The following is a 15,861-nucleotide window of genomic DNA, read 5'->3' as shown; positions in this document are numbered from 1 at the left end:
CGAGGAACGAGTCCGCAGGGCTCGTCGCGGACAGCGCCGAGGATCGCTGCGCGCTCCCCGGCCGCCGCACACGCTCGCGATGGCGCGGATCCCCGGATGCGCTGTGTCGAAAGGCGTGCTTCTCCTCTCGGAAGAAGAGCTTGCGCAGGAAGACTGTGGGGTGCTCGGGGATGGCGGTGTTGTCTTGTCCCCTTCTTGAGAGAGTAGCGGACTCTTGCTTTGCTTTGTATCTGTGAGTGGGAAATCCAAAGATTGTGGTCAAGATCTAGATGAATAAGGTCAACATCTGTTCAACGGTATCACACAGCCATAGAGTACGAAAGATCAGGCTTCTGCTTGTACAGATGAAAGAGAAGCGATTTGGAGGGAAGCAAGGCAGAGAAACAATGCCCGGATAAGAAGGTCTATTCTCCCAGCTGGACGAGAAGAGCATGGACACTGTATCACTGGGTTAATAACGGCTTGATTGTAGCCACAGGCCGTGAACCATGCGGAGACTATCGTGGAGCAGGAGATGGTTACTGCCAAAGGAACTATATTCACGAAGCGCAGCACAGGTCGTTAGGACGCCACATGCGCGACTGCTGGCGCGGTCCACGAGCACCTGCAGTGGCGCAGGAGCGTACCACTGCATATCAAGCTAGGACGATGTCAACGGAGGAGACAACGGGGTGCCTACCAGGGTCGCGAGGTTGAGCACGAGGCCAACGTCATCTGCGTTCGTGCGCAGTATGAGGTTCTTGCACGGATGCAGTGCGTCGTCGGCGCTGCCAGCAATCAGGCAGAGGAGAACTGACTGGAGGATGACCGGATCCAACGGGAAATCCGGATGGGCCTCGTGAATCCTGGCCAGGCAGGACGCGAAGTACGGCGTCGTGCTGGGCGCGAGCGTGGGCAGCGTCATTGGTTTTGCCTCTGCGCTGTCGCTGTTATCATCGAGGTCAGTGCTCTGTTTCGTGATTTCGGGCTCTGTCGGTGTGAGCGAACGAGAGGCATGATGATGAGAGCAACCTAGGCCTGCGGCAGGGAGCGCCCTGGGGAGCGCCAGGGGCGTGAGTGCCGCGCGCTGCAAGCGCCGCCGGTTATGGCAAGAGTTTCGCACACGGTACGCATTCGCATGCGGATCGCCCGTTGCAGGGTCGCCTCCGGCCTTCGTCTCCTCCCAATCACCTACGAAACGCCCAGGTTGGCCTATCACTGACAAGAACTGAATGCTCACTTCTCCCGTCTTATTTAGCACAAGAACGTGTGGGCCGAGAACCGTCAGGATTTGTGGCCTCTGGCCTAGGACAATGGAGGAAGCTTGGAGAACTTGCCAGGTTCTTGTTCCGCACGTCTACCGCGGCCAATAGAGCAGCTGTGATGACGGTGGCAAGTGCTTGAGAGCACCGCCTCTGTTTGTGGACCATGTCAGTGATCGTGGCGCCGGTAGCTGAACCTTGCTGCACAGGTCCGGGCTTTGGGAGTGATGGTGCAAGTAAGTTGGAACATGCTGCGCGTCGGGGTGGGTTCGGCTGAGGCTATCAGATACGCGCAGGGCCGACGACATGCTGGCCACCCGAGCCATCCGCGAGCCTCTCGTTGTCGACATGAGCGCGTTGTCATCTGTCTATCGTGGTGACAGCGAACGATGTGCACGACCATCGAACCTTGGTGGCCGATGACCAGACTTCCTCCCACTGTGGGAAAGGATGGGCCGAGCTGCATCACATCCTCCTTCTTGATAGTTGGCAAGTCTTCTGCTCGTGCTGCACAAGGACAGGTCATGCTAGAAGCCAGATGGTGCCTGGACAATGACAATGAACTGGGCCTTCGCAGCACAGTGGGCCCGTCGTTTCATACGCGACAGGATGCTTGGTGGAATGCCACTCTGCATGCGCGGAACGACGAGCTGCGGCCTGCCAATCATCTACGCCGTCGCATTCTCCGAGCCCGGTCGGATCAGTCGTCCATGCGCGTGCCCCGCCGCCTTGGCGGCCGCTTGTAGCTGAGCCGACACGGCGAAGAGGGCGTTTGTGGCAATGGGAGCATCAGTGCATAAATGGGCGGTAGGCAGGGCATGACGAGATAAGGTCGGATGACGCGAAGAGTTTACCCTGGCAGGCAAGTGGTGTTGACATGGCTGCGGTTGTGCGTCAGCCCGCGTGAGCGCGTCGCTGAGGTAGAGGAGCCACATCGGAGGCTATCGATGGTGCGTCCACCCCAGGGCAACGCTGATAGACGGTGAGATTGCGGGCCATAGGCGACGCAGCGGTCGGTTCCTGAGGTGTAGCTTATCTCAATCCAAGGAGACGAAACAATCCAACGCCACATGCAATGTTCCTTAGCAGACCTGATTGAATAATAATCAATGAACCTGAACGGTTTACTTTTTCAGAACGCAAGATCCCATCAGGCGCCGATCAGGGATCGCCCCGGCGTGCCCGGCTCGTCTCCCTTCCGCACTAACGCTACCCGACGACCACAAGGCTCAAATTCGGGATGGAATATAAAACACGTCGTATGGTGCACTCGACCCGCCCAAGTCCGCAACAGTCTTCAAACGGCGGGAAAGTGGGCTCGGGAAGGATCAGTTCGACAAGTGGACGTCTTTGCTGTCGACATGGCAATGAGATGTCTGGGGGCGTGTTTGATTTCATTCATTTCGCTGTATCAAGGACCTCCGGGGGCCATTAAGCAGGCCTGCCCGAAGGAGCTCGAGCCCTGAATTCGGCGGCTCACAAGGCAGGTCACGGACATCCCAGCGTCTCTCCACGCGGGTCAAAGGCCCGACGCACGAGTGCCGTGAGCCCGCACATCCTTCGCGAGACCCTGATCCTGCCCTTTAGTGCGTGGAAACAGGATCGCTCCACCCTGGCCTCTCCTGCTGCCTTGTCCTGCAGCAGCTGGTCTGCAAGGTCCCCTCCAGCTCGTCTCTGCGAGATCCGCCGCACACGGGTGTCTGCCAGGCCGTCTCTCGCAGCCTACATGCATGCATGGCACAGATATTACCCTCGTCCCCAAATGAGACGCAAATCGTCATCACCATCGACGACACATCTCCCACCATCGCCTACGCACCTTTTGCGGATACGCATGGTAGCCCCAACCTGACCGCCGGCTGGAACCCGTCCTACTCCGAGACGGGTTTCACGCCAGACCCAGCTAACGGGGAGGGTGTCGGCACCAGTCTGCATGTGACTTCCGCAGACGGAGCGACACTATCCCTGCGTTGGAACGGTGAGTCGCTGCCTTTCGGTTTCGTAGCTCCGCTCGACACTGGCCTGCGGGGCGTTCGCTGTGCCCGTTGCTGTGAGCCCCTCGCGTCACATAGCTACGCGCGACGGGCGCGTGCGTGGTTCCGCCGACGCGGCGAGGGGGCCCCGCCGTCGGGGTGTCTCAGGTGTGCGCGCAGGCACACGACGCGCAGGAGCGGATCACACACGAGTGGCCGCCTTGTTTCGGCTCCGCCATTATTACGTTAGTTTTGCGCGCCCCCTGACAATTTTGCCTAGGCACTGCTGTATCACTCTGCGGCTTCTTCCCTACGTCCACATCGGGGTTTCCGTCCACGGTCTCGTACTCTATTGCCCTGGACGGAACGGCGACCACGAACTACGCGTTTTCGTTCTCCCCGGACTCCGACCCAGCGAAGAGCGTTCTGGCTTCCTTCACGGACTTGACGAACGGCGAGCACGTCGTCGAGCTTACGATGCACAATCCTGACGATCTCGACGACATACTTCAGTTCGACCGTGCTGTGATCACTAGCGGTCTCCCTGCGCAGCCCACGAACCAGTGAGTCCCCCTCCTCAGCACAAGGCGGACCTCTTCGAAGACCAATTTCCCCCTATTACAACTTCTGCGATGAAGCACCTTTTCCCATCATTCCTGTAGATAGTGGACGCCGGGATAAGACCTCGTTGCATTTTTGGCTTTCGTAGAGCACTTTCTGTCCATGCCCGCCAGCCAACTAACTGGTATGTCTAGATCTTCAAATGTGACTCTGGTGACCCAGACACTCGCCGACGACTCGGTTTCATTCCGCGGACAATGGTCTTTCAACTCTAATCTGTTGCCCGGCCAGAATGCATCGTTCCACAGTAGCAGCAACATCGGAGATCAGGCGTCTGTGCGGTTCAATGGTGAGATGTTGCCGCCCGCCACCTGCCGGCGTCCCACGCTGATACGACAGCCCTGCGTTGTTTGATCGGTCGGTTTCGCAGGTACATCAGTGACGCTCGCAGGGCTAACGACACCGCTTTCGGGCTCGTACAATATATCACTGGACAATGGCGCGCCTGAAACTTTTTCTGCCCGGTCATCATTCAACCTCTCGTCGCCCACGCTGCTCTTCTTCCGCACTGGACTCAACGCCGGCGTCGTGCACCAGCTCGACATCGTCAACGCTGGCGCGTCCGCCGGCGCACAGGGCTCTCTGCTCATCATCGGCAGCGTGAATGTCACCACCGTGGAGGACGGCAACGGGTGAGCGTCGAACCTCTCAGCTTGGTGCAGCGCCGTGCTTGACAGGACTCTCGCGGGCAGGACGCAACCAGCGATGTCCACGTCGAGGAGACTGGGCGCGGGCACGATCGCCGCGATCGCCGTGGGTGCCGCCCTCGCCGTGGTCGTGATCGTCGCCCTCAGCGTCTGCTACGCCCGCCGTCGCCTCGTCCGGCAGCGCAAACAGGGTTTCATCGTGAACCCGCGCGTCTCGAACCGCAGGCTGTCGTTTCTCCCACGGCTGCGGCACCACGCCGACCCCGAGAAGAACGATCGCGGCCGCGTATCGGTCGATGCGGAGATCCTGGACATCTCGCACAGCAAGGCGGGGGACGGGGACGAGGATGAGGACGAGGACGAGGAGGCGCGAGGGCGCGGGGACCCCGAGGACCCCCGCGATGCGCGGCACGCGTCGCAGAACTCGGACGGCAGCTATGCCATCAATCTGCCTGAGCTCCCCGGGCAGAGTTATGTGCGCGTCCGCACGGAGGGCGACTCTCCCTCGCCGACGCGCAGATTCGCGTCGACCGCGCCGCTCGCCCAGACGCCGCCTCCACGCACTACCCCCTCGCCTGTCATCTTCCATGCCGCCTCTCCCACTTCTTCCATCCCCCGCAGCCCCAAACCGCGCGGCCCTAGAGAGATGCGATCGTCCCTTAGTATTTCCCGCGAAGGGCCGCAGGGCATCCTGCTAAAGCGGGTCCAGACTCTGCCTACCGACGCTTCCATGACTCTCCGCGCAGACAACCAAAATACTACACTGACCACTTTATCTCCATCCAATAACTCGCCGTTGCGAGTTAACTTCGAAGAAGCCCCCGAAGACAGCGAGTCGAGGCCTCAAAGAAAGTCAACGCGCAGCGTCGCGTCTGCCATCTCACTTCCCCAATCTTTGCGCAACGCTTTCCACTGGGGTCACCGCGCCTCCGAGGTGTCCTCGGACATCCCCACGAGTGAAGGCGAAGTCAGGTCATATCCGCGCTATTCTTTTCTCGACATGGACTCCTCCGCGTCGCAGTCGAGTGGCTCCCGCTCTGCGCGACAGTCGGCGTCTACCCGATCATCTCGTTCGCGCCAGGCCAGCACCGGCCCTGAGTCGAGCAGTGGGCAATGCAGCAGCGACTCGCAGGCCCCGCGCGACAACCGCATGTCTCTCGCGCTCTCGATGACCCTCGCCGGCGGGCCGACGTCGAGCCACCCCTCTCTCTCGCCCGCCATCTCGCTACAGGCCGTGCCCCTCCCGCCGCTAAGCGTACCCGAGCTGCGCATCGGCGCAGACGACGCCGACGTCCCGCAGTCGGTGCACCCGACGGACCTCACGGAGCTGCAGCTGCTCCCGTCCCCGACGGACTCGATCCCGCTCACGGTGAGCGACATCCACTTCCGGTACTCGACCCAGTCGAGCGCGTCGACGTCTGGCGCCGAGTCCCGCGGCGCGCAACAGCAGCAGCAGCAGCGGCACCCGCCGATGCCGCCCGCGCCCGCGCCGTCGCTCGCGTCCACGGGGCAGTCCCCGCCAGACACGCGGCCGTACATCGTGCAGAAGCTCACCGGCTCGCCGAACGCGGGACCGGACCCGTCGACGCCGTACGGCACGCCGCGGTTGTCGGCACCTACGCCGTCGTCGAGCGCGGTCTGGCGCCGGCCGCGCGCCATTGCGTCGGGGCCGTCGTTCTCGTCGCTCATGCCGAGCCGGCCGTCTACTCGGGAATCGTAGCCGACGTGTCATCTCTCCAGGGGGACCTTGTACAATACAAGGCCGCCCCCCCCCTTTTAACTTATTATTCTGTTGCTTTGCTGTGCCCGGTTCCGCCTTTTCCTCACCGCATTGTACAGTAGGCAGTGTGCCCCAGCATGGACAGTTGTACGTATACCCCGCATTCTGTCAACCCATACCATGTCCCACTGCACGCATTACTTTTCTTCTTCTCTTTTTGCATACGCGCCTTGTACGTACTCTAGAGTCGTCTGCTTATTCTAGTCGCTCTGCTTTCTCCCTGCATGAACTACGCCGTCCGGAGCATCTCCTGGACTTTTAGCCAGTCCTCCTCCGGCGTGCTCGCGTTTTGCCGCACCCACATGTCCATCACCTCCTCCGCCACCTTCTGCAGCTCGTCCGGATCGCCAGCGTGCACCTTCGCCGCGTCCGCGCCTGGTGGAAACGCCTCCGCGACGAACTCGTAGAGGAGGCCGGCCTTGAGAGACCGCTCGACGACCTCGCTCGCCACCGGCCTCCGGACGGCGTCGTAGATGCGCAGCGCGTCTGTGACGTTCGACACGTCTGTCGCGGGGTGCGCCAGAAGACGGCCGAGGACGTATGCGTCCTCCATCGCCTGGCCCGCTCCTGCGCCGAGATGGGTGGACATGGCATGCGCCTCGTAAGAAAGGTCAGCTGTGGGGCTGGAAGGGAGCTGATGCTCGAACGTACAGAGTCCCCCAGGAGGGCAACGCGCCCGTCGACGTAGTGCGGCAAGCCACGGACTTGACTGATGGCCCACTTCGAAGTCTCTCCGGCGATCTTGGGAACGACGATCAGACACAGGAAATAGGAGCTACATGGGGAGGTTAAAAACACACCTCCGTGAATGCACATAGATCTGGTTCCCAGCCTTTGTACAGGTTGATGACCTCTTCTCTCGACGCGATCGACGTCGTAGGGCCCGTCAGCGGCTGTCCCAAGCCACCTATGACGGTCTCGAAAAAGATGACGTTGATGACCGTTGGAGATATCGGATATGTGACGACGTGCTGGGCGCGAGATCTGTCAACACGGACAAGATGAAGGCTCTGAACTACAATACCCTGTCTTTGCCGCACCACTGGAGAGACCATGAGTGTCCGCTACTAATGGTCGGTAACATGTGAACATACAGTTATCCCGCCGCGAAGAATTGGGTTGTTCGGTGATTTGTCTACGACTTTCTCGCTTTTGAGAAGCGTCCGGTACGCGTACGTCCCCGTCCAACTTGGTGAGATGAGCTCCGTCAGTTCTTCAGCCCTCTTCGGACCCGTGGGGCGCGCGCGGTCCGCAAGGTCGCTGTACATCTTCTTGCGTGTAGCAGAACCTACGCCATCGGCGCCGATGAGGATATCTGCTTGCGCCACAGAGCCATCTGCAAAGTGAAGTGTCACACCGTCCGCGTCTTGTTCGTATAAAGTCAAGCGTTTGGAGAAGTGCGTGGTCAGAAAGGACGTGTTCTCTAGGTACAGGTTGTCCACCAGAAAGTTCAGCATCTCTGTCCTGGGAATAGCTCTAGCATCTGTGACAGTACAAGACGAGTTGATAATGTGCGTGGATGAGCCATACACCCACCTGGGTTGAAAAACTTGTACCACTCAACAGGATCCTCTGTATCACTCTTCCTGAAGGTAAGGGACGGCATCTGAACTGCCTGCTTTGCCAATGCCTCGTCCAAACCGAGCGTCTTCATCATACTCCGAGTCCTGTCCCAGATCGAAATGCCTGCGCCAGTCTCAGTGAAATGTGGCCCTGCCTCATACACGTGGAGAAGCAAGGTTTTCGACCCGGCATATTTCTTCAGGACAAGGGCGAGAAAGAGGCCGCCGATACCACCACCGCTGCCCGTCTCAGACAGTCAATTCGGGATACACGACGGTGTACAAGTTCGAGCCACTCACCAAATTGCAACTCGAAGAGGCTGCTTCATGTTAAGGTCCTGGACTGCAAGTTGACCGTACGCATATTGGGTCTATATACCATTGCAAACCAGACATGAAGCTGCGTCGCATAAGTGGAACACAAGGAGTTGAAACACGCGGGAGCAATTCCATAATAATTCGCACAACACACACATTTCTAACCCAGGCACTCTGAAACGCCTCTACGCGGTTCGGAGTTTCTCTTGTGCCCGCAGCCAATCCTCTTCCGGCATGCTAGCACTGTGCCATGTCCAGAGGTCTGTCATCACCTTTATCACCTTCTGTAGCTCGTCCCGGTCGCCAGCATGCACCTTCGCCGCGTCTGTGCCCGGAGGCAAGCCGTCTGTGGACAATTCGTAGAGGAAGCCCATCTTCAGAGACCGCTCAACGATCTCGCTCGCTATCGGCCGGCGGATGGCGTCGTAGATGCGCAGCGCGTCTTTGACGTTCGACAGGTTTGTGGCAGGCTGCGCTAGCAAACGGCCAAGGATGTACGCGTCCTCGATTGCCTGTCCTGCACCTGCGCCGAAATGAGTGGTCATGGCATGTGCCTGACAAAACGATCAGTTTTCGGTGGGATGAAGCGTGACGTTGGTTCCTACCGAATCTCCCAGGAGGGCAACGCGCCCGTCGACGTAGCTCGGCAAACCTTGGATCTGGCTAATCGCCCACTTCGATGTTTCTCCAACGACCTTGAAAACGGTGATTGGTTATTGAACCGAGCGGGCGCGATACGGAGTTAAAATATATACCTCTGTGATGATGCGAAGTTCTGGTTCCCAGTCCTTGTACAGGTTGATCACTTCTTCTCTCGACGCGGTTGATACAGTAGGGCCTGTCAATGGTGTTCCCAAGCCACCTGGAATAGTCTCGAAAAAGAGGACGTTGATGAGAGTCGCAGATATTGGGTATGTTATGACATGCTAGGCACAGGATCTAAGCACCAGCGACCCAGAAGGCGTGAACGATGGTACCTTGTCTTTACCAGTCCACTAGAAAGGCTCTAAGTGCATGCTACTCAAGACTAATGAAATATAGTGACGTACCGATGTTACTCCTCTAAGGCATGTGTGAGTGGGGGATTTTGCCACAATTTTCTCTCTTTCAAGGAGCGTCCGGTACGCATACGTCCCCGTCCAGCTTGGTGGGATAAAATTCGTCAACTCTTCAGCTCTCTTCGCGTCCGTAGAGCGCACGCGGCCCGCAAGGTCGCTGTACATCTTCTTACGTGTAGCAGAACCTACGCCGTCAGCGCCAACGAGGATATCTGCTTGCGCCACAGAGCCGTCTGCAAAGTGAAGTGTCACACCGTCCGCGTCTTGTTCGTACGAAGTCAAGCGTTTATTGAAGTGCTTGGTCAGAAAAGAAGGGTCCTCTGGGGGCAGGTTGTTCACCAAGAGCTTCAGCATTTCTGTCCTCGGAAGAGCCTTTCCATCTCAATTGCAAGATGAATACTATGTGAGCGCGATTCGGACTACGGAGAAAATAAGGGACATACTTGGGATAAAGTGGTTATGGAACTCAAAGGACTCCTGCGTATCACTCTTCCTAAAAGTTATGGACGGCACGTCCGGCCACTTCGCCAACGCCTCGCCCAACTCGAGTGTCTCCATCACACTTCGAGTCCTGCCCCATACTGTGATGCCGGCACCAATTTCGGCATAAGAGGACTCTGCTTCATACACGTCGACAAGCAGGCTCTTCGAACCGGCGTATTTCTTCAACACCAGAGTGAGAAAGAGACCGCCGATACCACCGCCGCTGTCCGTTCCAACGTTCATCAAAGGTACACGTCGATTTAGAGTCGAACAACTCACCAAACGGCAACTCGCAAAGGCTGCGTCATGCTTGATCCTGGGGCGAATCCTACCTAGGCGGCGGACCTACTGGATTTATGTACTGCGCCCCTCACATACAGCTTTGTCATACTGATGAGATAGAAGAAGCTGAAACGTATCAGTGACACGTAAATGATTTACATAACAAAACAAATGAAAGACATGCTCTCACTCTGAAACGCATAGAAATCTAAAGCGTCCAAAGCCTTCCAAAGCTAACTTTGAATACCCCTATAACAAAAGACACGCTCACTGAAACACGCAAACGATAAACATAGCATACGATATAAGACAAGCAGCCCTGTTTCTACTCTCCGAACCGCGTTCATCGCGCAGGGTCCTCGCAAAACATCATGGGTGCTGCACTGAATCCCGCCTTACGGCAAAGCTGACAAAACGCCTGAAGTCTGAGAACTTGCTCGCCGGCTGCTGCTCGCGCGGGGGCGTGTCGCTCCCACTGAGCGCGCTCGTGAACGATGGCGATGTCAGAGCGGCGAGGATACTCTCGCCACCCGTGCCTGTAAGTAGATTAACGCGGCTCCCACTCGGACTACCAAGGTTGGAGTTAGCAAGGGTGGAGGAGTGAGCGGGATCCATGTCGAGCGAAGAGAGGAAGGAGGTGTTCTCCAAATCGGTCTTTGTGCTTGTGATCGTGAGGAAGGTGTCCATTAGTTCGTTCTGTTGTTGGTTTGGCGTGCCTTTCAGATCCAAAATCTACACGAGGTATTTGTAAGAAGCATCAATAGGCAAGACTGTAGCATACTTTTTGGAAGTTAGAGAACGACTGATCGCCAATCAGTAGCGTGTAGTTTAGGACGAAACCTTCAGCAGGGTCCTATCATAGATATGAGTCTAAAGCGGTAAATACACCGCATCTCAGACATACCACCGGCGTAACAATCACTTTGAGCAGAGCCTCTAGCCTCTGCGTGTTTTTGGTAACAGTACGAGTGTAGCTGGAATAGGATCAGTACATGCGTTCTTCATCTAGCAGTTTACTGACTTTGCAGTGATGTTTGCTTCACCAGGTATTCGTAGCAAGCATGCCTTGAGGACACCCAAGTCAATGAGGAGCTGAGAGCGCTATTGTCAATCGCACTACTCAAGTCGCTGCGTGCCACAACGTACCTGCTCTGCACCAACCTCCTTCAAAGGTCTGCCCCTTACTAGAGCATTCGTGAACTTCGCGATCAGGAGACCCGCCGCCTTGTCGAAGAAGTTTCTCAAGTATTTCTTCTGGTCTACCAGTGGCCTCACAGCGTCCACGACGTTCTCAGCTGCTTTGACGAGGTCGTCGACGTATGATGAGTTGCCGCTGACGAGGTTGAGAGTGCCCCATGTGATGCGCGACATGGTCGTAAAGGCAGAGTCGCATGCGTTCTCGAGTTCTTTCAAGATGACGAGAATTGCGGCGGAGACGGCGCTGGTGCAAGCTCAGTTCGCAGACAATGGAATACTCGCACTGCCGGAGTCACCTGACGAAGAAGTCGCATTCCTCTTGGAAGGAGATCCTCTGTTTATACGCCTCGCTCACCTTCTCGCGGATCTTCTCTTCAAGCTAGGGAGCGGCAGTGAGCTAGGAAGTAACGGACAAACGATGAGTATACCTCGAGCGCCGTTTGATGGCAGTAGTCCGCTGTGTTGATTAGAACACACGCATTCTTCAATTCGTTCATATCCAGACGAGCTTCCACTGAATGGCGAGTGAAGGTCGTGGGGCTACACGTGGCTATTCAATATACGTCGATACGCTGTCATGGATATCCTACCGTTTCAGACCCGCGACCAAGACTTCCTCTACTCGAGGTTAGCACCGCGGCTCACAACAACACGTTAAACGCACCCGCATATATCCTCAGCCATTTCTTTTGCAGCTGACACAAGTCATAAAGCGGCTGCCCCGTAAACAAGTTCGCACATTGCTCCAGGATTTGTGCATAGAAGTAGAATAGCTCTGTCGAGCTCGGGAGCACTGAAGTTCTCGGCTCACTATCGTCGCCTTCTGAACTGATTGCTTCCAGCGAAGGCCGAGACTTGGTCCCACGGTGTTTGGATAGCATGTCAGACAGTGCCCTGTAAATCAGCATCGTGTGAGCAGGTGCGGACAAGTGGGCAGAAACTGTACATACTTGTCCTGGGCAGAGATGAAGATGCTCATATGTGGCTCGAAGGCTGTAGAGATTGGCTTGTTTAGACGCATCCCTGTTACCGGCTGAGTCGCCTTGAGGATGTCTGCCAGCTGCGATAGGTGAGCGGCGCACACAAGGCAGCTTATCAAGTCGTACATACTGGAATCGCGTATTTCTTGACAATTGAAGCCTCAAAGTCAAGAACTTCCTGCAGGGTGTCCAAAAGCTGTTTGACTGTAAGACCAGACCCAGGCTTCGAAAGTAGTGTCGTCATGTCGTCTCTGTAGCTAGTGTTAGTATCAACACAGCTCTCTTTATATATGTTCCTTACCTGGTGATTTCGATGAACTTGGCTGTCAAATGCCACCCGACCTGCCAGTCACCAGGGAAGACTCTTCCTGTCTCGGTCTCATGTGTCTGTAACAGGCGCCTGAACCACCCGAAGCGGTTTGTTACATTGTCCAGTTGGCCCGCCTCGTCACTCGCCTTGAAGATCCGCCGATACTCCTTGAGCTCGAGCGCGACGTATCGCTCGATGAACGACACACGAATGTCGGGGCCAAGAACGTCAATCACACGGCACGCAGCTGCCATAGTCGAGGGCTTGACTGGTTTAGCAGGATCTTGAGCATAGCTGATAATTGCTAAGGATAGGGTCTGTATGTAACGACGAGTGTGCTCACAATTTGTCCCAATCCGCGTCGATCTTTGCGCGGAGCTCGTTTTGAATATCATGTACACGCCGGGAGATCTGAGACATTCTATGAAGAGAGGTATACTGCCTGAATGACGCGATGATTTGCTTTACAGCCTGCAATATATTTGTTTCAGTCTTGAGCGTATTCCACGACATGAAAAGATCTCACGGCAAGAGTCTGAGCAATGTCCTGGTACTTATTTTCACGCATCTGCTCCTCCAGCTGCCCTAACGCACTCACTGAAGCAAGGTCAACTTTGCCCAGCCCGTATACGAAAAGGATTACGGACCTAAGCTCTGGAGTCGCTTCATAGTAGTCATACTAAGAATAAGGTTTCTCTTCGCAAGATCAAGAACCTGAATCTCTTTCGTAATGTTTCGTACTACAGCTTCTGACTCTGTAGCCTTTTCCCGGATACGAGACATCTGCCCCAGTAGGTCCTGGTGACAACAAGACGCGCCAAAAAGCGTTCATTCGGTGTCTAATATGGCTTGATTCGGGGACGTACAGATATCATTTCCTGGATGGACTGCATCCTGTTAGGATCTTGTTCCTTCTGCAATTCCTCTTGCAACGCAGAAATCTCATCTTGCAGTTCCTTCTCGGTCTGAACGAGCTGCGTCTGCACAGTTTCAAGCTTACTGAGAGACGCCTCTGGGCTCATGTAATCTCAGCTTGACAAGGTCACTTAATACAAATGAAACATACCGTCCGGAAAGAACTCGTTCAGCACACCAATTGGACTGAAATCATCCGACAGGTCGTCCAAGGGGTTCGTGTCCGCGTCCGGACGCAAGTCAAGCACACGTTGGATAGCTAGCCTCAGTTCATGTGGGAGTACGTCCTCTCTACGCGAGGTGCTCAGCGCGGTGGAGTATCCCAGAGATGTCGTGGACATGGTGGCACGCGGTATGGACTCCGTCGGCGGGATGAGGGTCTCGCAGCGCCATGATGGCGACAAAACGGGAAAATGTCGGGGTGCCTAATAAAGCGTCTATCAGACCGTGGGCCGACGTATGCTTTTTTGAAATATAGCCCCGACAGCCATTTTTTTACGTTCGGTCGCTTCGCTTGCGACTTTCACGGGCTCCCGAAAACACCAAGTGCAGACATTGTGCGACCATACAGCATGCAAGGACCTGACCCCTCTGAAGCGGGGCCATCTCATTTTGCGAATAATATGCATGGGTGTGTCGCATTTAGCCTTCGCAAGGCCTAATTCTCAACTTCAAGTTTAAGGTCCAGTACTCCTCAACAGGCATCATCATCTGCGAACACGAATAGCTTTCGGGTATCCCATTCAAATCATGTGGGCGTGGACACCGTAGTTACTCTTTCTCGGCAGATGCATATAGCACTCACGCTTTACTAGTAGGCATCGTATCCAACGCAACTGGCGTACTACAATTACACGCCGCAAACATGGGGACAGGCCCCACAATGGCAGCCATACGCGCCTCAACAACCTCAGCAATATCACCCTCAGTACCAGATGCCCCTTCAAACAGTACAGCTGCACGCCGCGCCTGCCCAATCGCAGCAACATGTGGCGCCGCAGCCGAAAGCACGAACACCTACCCCACCACCGCCGCCTCCGCATCGTTGCAACTGGGATATAATCATGAAGCAGTTCCTGCAGTCGGCAGGGCTTACACAAGCGCTGCGTGGCTTCGAGTCTGACATGCTCGTAATGAGCTCGGAGTGGGAACAAGAGAAAGTTCCTGCGGCGCTTTCTGTGCTACATGAAGATTTGAATGTGGGTCTCGCCAGCATTCGCTGCGCCTATCTCTCAATAACGCTTTCATTCAGAACCTTCATAACACTGAAGCTGAAGACGGCTCTCAGCCTTTTTCACTACCCGAAGCCTCTCTTGACGAACGCAAATTAGAGCATGCCAGTTTCCGGAAAGACATTGAGCCTCGCACGCCCTCGAGGGTTCGTTGCTTCATCTCCAGACGCGCCCTCACTTAGCTCTTCTCTCAGATCACCAGAGATATCTCTCGCTTCCTTGCTCAAAACAGAGCCCGCAACGACCTCTCGAATCGTAACGAGTTTTTACTCTCATTGGCCGAGAAGAAACGTAAAGTTCGAGAATCAAACTCGGATGCGGAAACGATTGGCCCTGAGCCTTCGTGTGCTCGTACAGACGCGAGGACACAGAATCGAGACGTGCAGATGAAGTACGACATCGTCAAGAACGAGGATGGTCCGCTCAGGAAGACTCTGAAGCGCGAACAGGAAAGCAAACCGTTGGAACCGAAAAGTGACACTCCTGAAGCCAAAACAGACAGCACGCCTACTGCAGAACGGTATCCTGCACTCAGTGAGCGATTGCACAACATCGAGACCCATGTTGCCGTTCGATATGGTGTGTTTTTTTATGCAGCATTACTCTTTCTCAGCTTGACCAGCATGGTAAAGTTCCCTCACCGCCACGCTCCCTGCTGGATCGCGTCAAGTTTCTCGAGGAACACCTTGTTCGTTTGGAGAAGGACTATCCACCTTGGGCAGCATTGCATTTCAACCAGCCACATCGTGGGGTACGCGGGACATGTCAGCCTTCGCCTCTCTCTGTGCTTATTCTAACCATAGTGGCCACCTCCGCCCCGTCCTACGCCCATCATCGTCCCTTCCCACCTGACGACAACGAGCGAGCCATCGAACGCTCAGTCAAATCTGCCCCGTGCGCCTGCCGCCGAAGGCGGCGAGGCTGGTGCCTCGAAGTCCAAGGGCAAGTCAGTGGGGCGAAGTGCGATGTCGAGCTTGCATCGAGCTGTGCTAGAACGATTGGAGGTGCAGAAAGCGAGGAACGACCTGGAGGAGGTCGTGAAAAGAGAGCCGGACTCTTAACCCTGACGTTGATATCTCCTAACCCTATTTTGTCGAGTTTCAAGGCAGTTTACACAAGTCGAATGAGCGACGCGCGCACGCGGACTCGAAGCGCCCTCCGCCGCACCCAGAGGCCCGCGGCCTCCGTTCCCCTGCTCGCAGCAGGATGAGTCCAACAGCGGACGAACACGGACCTGCTCAGGAGTGTTAGGTACGTCGCCG

At 56.1% G+C, this 15,861-nt stretch overlaps 7 protein-coding genes across 7 annotated transcripts in view; 3 read left to right on the top strand and 4 right to left on the bottom strand.

The window, feature by feature from the left end:
• Positions 1-167: 167 nt before the first annotated feature.
• On the bottom strand, positions 168-1,971 carry PHACADRAFT_258679 (uncharacterized protein). The gene has a single exon (XM_007397303.1). It carries the CDS (start codon positions 902-904, stop codon positions 641-643), a length of 264 nt encoding a protein of 87 aa, XP_007397365.1. The 5' UTR covers positions 905-1,971; the 3' UTR covers positions 168-640.
• Positions 1,972-2,802: 831 nt separating this feature from the next.
• Positions 2,803-6,498, top strand: PHACADRAFT_210467 (uncharacterized protein). Its single transcript, XM_007397302.1, has 5 exons — positions 2,803-3,219; positions 3,495-3,777; positions 3,970-4,124; positions 4,206-4,467; positions 4,528-6,498. The coding sequence occupies exons 1-5, from the start codon at positions 2,976-2,978 to the stop codon at positions 6,200-6,202; spliced, it is 2,619 nt and encodes an 872-aa protein (XP_007397364.1). The 5' UTR covers positions 2,803-2,975; the 3' UTR covers positions 6,203-6,498.
• Positions 6,492-8,153, bottom strand: PHACADRAFT_185571 (uncharacterized protein; the record flags this gene model as incomplete). Its single annotated transcript, XM_007397301.1, has 6 exons — positions 6,492-7,037; positions 7,063-7,326; positions 7,357-7,598; positions 7,620-7,745; positions 7,799-8,064; positions 8,125-8,153. 6 exons carry the CDS (start codon positions 8,151-8,153, stop codon positions 6,492-6,494), a joined length of 1,473 nt encoding a protein of 490 aa, XP_007397363.1.
• A 124-nt stretch (positions 8,154-8,277) lies between these two features.
• PHACADRAFT_210465 (uncharacterized protein) lies at positions 8,278-9,991 on the bottom strand (the record flags this gene model as incomplete). The annotated part of the gene is made up of 8 exons (XM_007397300.1): positions 8,278-8,696; positions 8,748-8,837; positions 8,898-9,068; positions 9,120-9,137; positions 9,192-9,204; positions 9,274-9,580; positions 9,644-9,906; positions 9,963-9,991. The coding sequence occupies 8 exons, from the start codon at positions 9,989-9,991 to the stop codon at positions 8,328-8,330; spliced, it is 1,260 nt and encodes a 419-aa protein (XP_007397362.1). The 3' UTR covers positions 8,278-8,327.
• A 58-nt stretch (positions 9,992-10,049) lies between these two features.
• PHACADRAFT_123979 (uncharacterized protein) lies at positions 10,050-13,751 on the bottom strand. The gene is made up of 17 exons (XM_007397299.1): positions 13,519-13,751; positions 13,319-13,464; positions 13,100-13,250; positions 12,979-13,049; positions 12,796-12,923; positions 12,444-12,746; positions 12,273-12,393; positions 12,113-12,222; positions 11,827-12,056; positions 11,753-11,780; positions 11,591-11,702; positions 11,459-11,541; positions 11,112-11,406; positions 10,987-11,066; positions 10,870-10,939; positions 10,747-10,818; positions 10,050-10,697 (listed from the first exon to the last, which is right to left on the bottom strand). Exons 1-17 carry the CDS (start codon positions 13,706-13,708, stop codon positions 10,335-10,337), a joined length of 2,553 nt encoding a protein of 850 aa, XP_007397361.1. The 5' UTR covers positions 13,709-13,751; the 3' UTR covers positions 10,050-10,334.
• Positions 13,752-14,027: 276 nt separating this feature from the next.
• Positions 14,028-15,229, top strand: PHACADRAFT_185569 (uncharacterized protein; the record flags this gene model as incomplete). The annotated part of the gene is made up of 4 exons (XM_007397298.1): positions 14,028-14,566; positions 14,620-14,745; positions 14,794-15,178; positions 15,222-15,229. The coding sequence occupies exons 1-4, from the start codon at positions 14,303-14,305 to the stop codon at positions 15,227-15,229; spliced, it is 783 nt and encodes a 260-aa protein (XP_007397360.1). The 5' UTR covers positions 14,028-14,302.
• Positions 15,230-15,272: 43 nt separating this feature from the next.
• PHACADRAFT_258673 (uncharacterized protein) overlaps positions 15,273-15,861 on the top strand; it is a 4,693-nt gene continuing 4,104 nt past the window's right edge. The window contains exon 1 of the mRNA XM_007397297.1: positions 15,273-15,350. The gene's annotated coding sequence lies outside the window, so the exon portion shown is untranslated. The remainder of the gene's footprint in view (positions 15,351-15,861) is intronic.

The sequence above is a fragment of the Phanerochaete carnosa genome (genome assembly GCF_000300595.1).
Source record: "Phanerochaete carnosa HHB-10118-sp unplaced genomic scaffold PHACAscaffold_6, whole genome shotgun sequence".
Lineage (NCBI taxonomy): Eukaryota > Fungi > Basidiomycota > Agaricomycetes > Polyporales > Phanerochaetaceae > Phanerochaete > Phanerochaete carnosa.
This window is presented reverse-complemented; position numbering and strand designations above follow the sequence as displayed.